The following is a 5,290-nucleotide window of genomic DNA, read 5'->3' as shown; positions in this document are numbered from 1 at the left end:
TAATATAATAATAACAATAACAATAATAATGATGATAATGATAATGATAATAACAATAACAATAACAATAACAATAACAATAACAATAACAATAATAATAATAATAATAATAATAATAATAATAATAATAATAATAATAATAATAATAACAATAACAATAACAATAACAATAACAATAACAATAACAATAACAATAATAATAATAATAACAATAATAACAATAATAACAATAATAACAGTAATAATAACAATGACAATAATAATAATAATAATAATAATAATAATAATAATAATAATAATAATAATAATAATAATAATAATAATAATAATAATAATAATAATAACAATAATAATAATAACAATAATAATAATAACAATAACAATAACAATAATAACAATAACAATAACAATAATAATAATAATAATAACAATAATAATAATAATAATAATAATAATAATAATAATAATAATAATAATAATAATAATAACAATAACAATAACAATAATAATAATAATAACAATAATGATGATGATAATAAAGATATTAATAATAATTAATAATAATAATTAATAATAATAATTAATAATAATAATTAATAATAATAATTAATAATAATAATAATAATTAATAATAATAATTAATAATAATAACTAATAACTAATAACTAATAACTAATAATAATAATAATATTAATAATAATAATAATAATAATAATAATAATAATAATAATAATAATAATAATAATAATAATAATAATAATAATAAAAATAATAATAATAATAATAAATATTATTAATAATGACAATAATAACAATAACAACATCACTAATGGAAGTTCAAAAAAAAAAAAAAAAAACTCTTTTCCTCTTTCACTTCCCCCTTTCTACCTTTCACTTCCCTTCCCCCTTCTCCTTTCTCCCTTCTCCCTTCTCTCTCTCCCTTTCCAGCTCTGCTACTCCATCACACCTCCAAATCTTCTTTAATATATATAAATATCTAAAAAAAACTAAAACTTAGAAGTCAAGACTAGCCCAAAATCACCTGCCAAAGTTAACAGATCTATGCCTCATGTGATGTTAGGGTTCTACCAGAAAGAGTATCAGGCCACGTTATATCTTGAAGCCACCCAGAAGCCACAATTTCCCTTGATAGGGATCTTTGTCGAGAATTACTGAACTCTTAGCCTATGGATGGCATGGGGTTAACATCACGGCTGTCTTGGTTGTATCTTCAGGTAGCTAACTTGTACTCGCTTCAGGGCAACAGATCATTCACATCATGTTACAATGACGCATGCATTAAATTTTATGCAGTTCTTTATAAGGAATGCTCATGCCCACACCACATGCCCTGGGGCATTGGCTGAGGGAGAATGGGATGATTAATGCTATGAATGGCTATTGCATAAAGGGAAATTAGCACATAAATCATTTGCTTGATATGCATGGAGGATGCCAAGCACCAAAATATGATGCTTTCGCATTGATGTGAAACTGTAATTAACCTTCACTCATGTTTACGAGATCTGTCTCCTCATGATAACTATTCACGTTCTCCCTTGGCATTCTGCTACTGTGACTGTCTTGTAGTAGGACTCAAATAAGAGAAGTACTGAAGATATCACAGCGTAGACACACACACAAAAAAAAATTCTATGCTTCAATAAACACACATTCAATCTTGTACACAAAGTATAACATAACTTATCTACTGAAATGGACATTATCAGGCTACTACAGGTTCAATCTAATAACTGAACAGCATATCATGCATCTCTGAATCTGAAAAAACATTAAAAGCTGCATCAAGTGATATAAAAAAAAATTATATAATTTTGTTGGTGCAGCCCAATCAGCCACACATGGTGGCTGGATCAGAGGCCAAGTGAATCCCTCATTCTCCCAGAGGCAATGGGTTAACCATTGCAACCTGGCAATGTTTGTCCTCTTAATAATTTCCAGTGGACTACATATTGGTAAGAAAGGTCCTTCAAAGATTCAGCTGGCTGAGCTTAAATCCGATTGTGCTCCATCGGACATACCTAACTTCTAAATTAAACCTCTTCCTTTTCAGTTTTTAATATCTTTTAAGCATTTTTGGCATACTTTGCAATAAAATGATAAAACTGGAGTGTAGTGGCTTCACCCCCTGGTTTGGAAATTTTAGCTTCACAATTTATGTATTTCAGATGAAGTTTTTTCATTCATTCATTTGAGTTCTGACCTTACAGCCGTTTTATGGTGTAGGTCCCACAATTCTGTGGGGAACCCCGCTCTTGCAATCTATATTATCAAACTGCACAGGCAAGTCCCTTCCCTGGTGACTTTAACAGGGACTGTCGGTACACCTGATGAATCCCATGCGCCGCAGTTGGAACGCCTAATGCTGGTTTATTTACAATTTACAGCCAAATTCATTGTCAGTTTTTTCGGGAAAGACAGCATCAAACTCAACTACTGGAATGTCAACTGTCATAAACATCTGCCATATTCACAATCACTCTCAAAACCTTTGATTGTACAGGAGAGTTCAGGGTTACCGACATGATCACAAACTGAACAATAATGATTTTATTCTTCATATAGGGGGGATAGATATTTCCCTGCTGGCAGATGATAACAAACATAAAATCTCCATATATATATATATATATATATATATATATATATATATATATATATATATATATATATATGCACATATCTATATATGCACATATATACATATATGGTGCAACATTAAAACTAACTATATACATATTTTTTAGGTAATACAGTAAAGTAAGAGCCATATACTAAATCTTAGCCCAATGCTGCCAGGAAAATGCTGTGCTCATTTTTTACTTTTTGTGAAATGTCTCTACACATAGATGGCACTGCTAGTTCTTGGCCACAAAGGAGTTAATTACCTGATTTCACCTTTCCATGTATTGGCGGGAAACACTTTTTTTACTAATGCTATGAATATCGATGGTGTTATTTATATCACAGACATTATAATTACTACGATGTTATAAACATTAGTAACAGCAAAATAAGATAACAAAATATTTTCATAAATCAAAGAAAAGGGTAAACAGGCGAGATAGACAGTACTCGTAATTAGCTCATTGGTGACAAGTAGTCATCTATGTGTAAAAATAATTAATAATGTAAACTTACAGTGGGCATGCCCAGCAGCATTGGGTTAACCCATTTCAGACAGGTCATGTGTACTGGCATCATAACAAACCACTTGGTCTTCAGGTACACTTGTACACGTGGTGATGCACCAGAGCACTTGGAGTGGTATGTTTTGCTTGATGTAGCAGACTCCCGCGGCCAGTGTCTGGTCATTGCCAGAAATTACCAGCATTTATCACACTCAGGTATTTCTGTTACCCAGCGATGATGGGTTAATAATATGGCCATTAGTCTCTGATAGGTCTGGTCTTTGTTCGCAACTTTTAATTTCAAAAGTTTTCAATGCTTACCATCAGCCCGTAAATTCCCAAATACTAACAAAAACCTTTTTTTCTAATCAGTTTATGTCCTATATCAATGGAATCAAACCTTGGAGAGTGCCAGTAACATGGGGTTGTTATTGCGCATCATTTAAAAAAAAACAATAAAATGTGGTTTCCCGTCACTAGTGCATAGTACAATTGAACTGAAAAGAATTACCTAAGATTCATCTCTACATTGTTATATATGCCAAGGTTAAGAAAATGTTTGGAGATGTTGAGGGAAAGAGCCCGCCATCAACCATCCCCTCGGGCAGTCCCTGAAGGGCGCCCCAGTCACAGCATCCTAGGCTGTTGAATAAATTTTGTGAAGTGGATTTGGGAGCTTAGCCTCTAGCAAGTGCATCAATGCTGTAAAAAATTACCAAGCAAAGTTATATTTCAGTTCGTGTTGTCATGAAATCTAGCAAATCTTAGATCATGCACAACGTAATTGATCTAACAGTACTGGGTATGCAAATCAACATGTAATACACACAAGGAGAGCATCATGAGAAAAAATCCCTTTGGCTTACATTTATATATGATAGAATTAATCTGTGGGCTAGGTGTATGAGACTACAAGGTTAGCTTTAGAGCTGCTGTGAAATCTTACAAACACGCATTGCCAGAAATCATAATTCAAGCATCTTCGATTTCATTATATTATCACCGTAGCCGCGTCATTAATTAAACGCTGACTTTTTAGACTGCCACTTCCACTGCAACTCAATCACGACTGTTAAATCCAATGTTATCGAATTGAAACTGCATTGCCCGAAGGCAGACCCGCCCCCCTTGTCCAACACAGGCCTACACAGCAAACCCACAACCTTCACTCTTCCTCATACCTATTCCCTCACAAGGAAATAATCCCCTACAAAACATAGCATTTTTCTCCACCTCTTTTCAAACTCAACCAACACCTCCTCCCCCTTCTTTCGCCCTCAGACCCCCCTATAAATGCACTGTCAGTCCACCCAGGGCCAGGACCTTCCTCCCTTCCTCCGACTCCTCCAGTGAAAACCCCTCCCCCCCCTCCTCCCCGGCCCTAGAGCTCCCACCGTCTTCCCCTGGCCCTGAGACACTTACCCTGATGCACGGCCACATTGCACCCTTGGCCGTCGCAGTACACGAGGGGATTCTCCGTCCATCCATTCTCGTCCGAGCACACGCAGCAGCCCCCCACCATTTCCTTGGGCTCGGATTCTTGCGGCTTCATGTGTCTACCCCCTTCTCACTCAACCCACCAACCATCTTAAGCTCTAATGGCAAAGCTCTAGAGTCGGCTCTTCTCGTATGGGGGGGTGTTGTTGTTATGTTGGTGTTTTGGGTTCACTTTCGAGCCACAACAAAATGGTAGAAAATACGGTTCCAACACTCTAACGTTCCCCGACTCCGAGGGGCTAGAGCGGATCCAGGTTTCGGCGTCTTGGTGCGGCTTGCTGTGGGATTCGCTTTATTTGGGGGGGATTTTAGGTCGAGGTCGTGTTTTGGGATCTTATTTGTTTGATTTATTTATCGATGTCATGTATTGGGATTTTATTTCGATGTTGTATTCATAGGCGTTCTTAATTCTCTGGTTTTTATTTGAATTGGTTCTGGCTTGCGGTGGTTTGATCCGACTCAGTTCAGTTCATTATATTGTTCTTTTTCGTTGTTTTTCAGACACTCTTATTTTCTTTTCTTACTTCACTTGGTTACATTGGTTCTGAAAATTATATATTTCATTTGTGACTTTTCGGGGGAAAGCTAAGCACAATCTGAGTTTCGTACTCTTTCCTATATCATTAAGGATCGATTATTTT

At 34.9% G+C, this 5,290-nt stretch overlaps 1 protein-coding gene across 2 annotated transcripts in view; it reads right to left on the bottom strand.

Moving 5' to 3' along the window:
• The window catches only part of LOC125044533 (protein AF-10-like), a 27,325-nt gene extending 22,483 nt beyond the window's left edge, over positions 1-4,842 (bottom strand). For both annotated transcript variants that reach the window (XM_047641228.1, XM_047641229.1), the window contains exon 1: positions 4,575-4,842. In XM_047641228.1, the coding sequence (XP_047497184.1) occupies positions 4,575-4,704 (130 nt within the window). In that variant the 5' untranslated portion in view covers positions 4,705-4,842. The remainder of the gene's footprint in view (positions 1-4,574) is intronic.
• Positions 4,843-5,290: the final 448 nt, after the last annotated feature.

The sequence above is a fragment of the Penaeus chinensis genome, chromosome 35, assembly GCF_019202785.1.
Source record: "Penaeus chinensis breed Huanghai No. 1 chromosome 35, ASM1920278v2, whole genome shotgun sequence".
NCBI lineage: Eukaryota > Metazoa > Arthropoda > Malacostraca > Decapoda > Penaeidae > Penaeus > Penaeus chinensis.
This window is presented reverse-complemented; position numbering and strand designations above follow the sequence as displayed.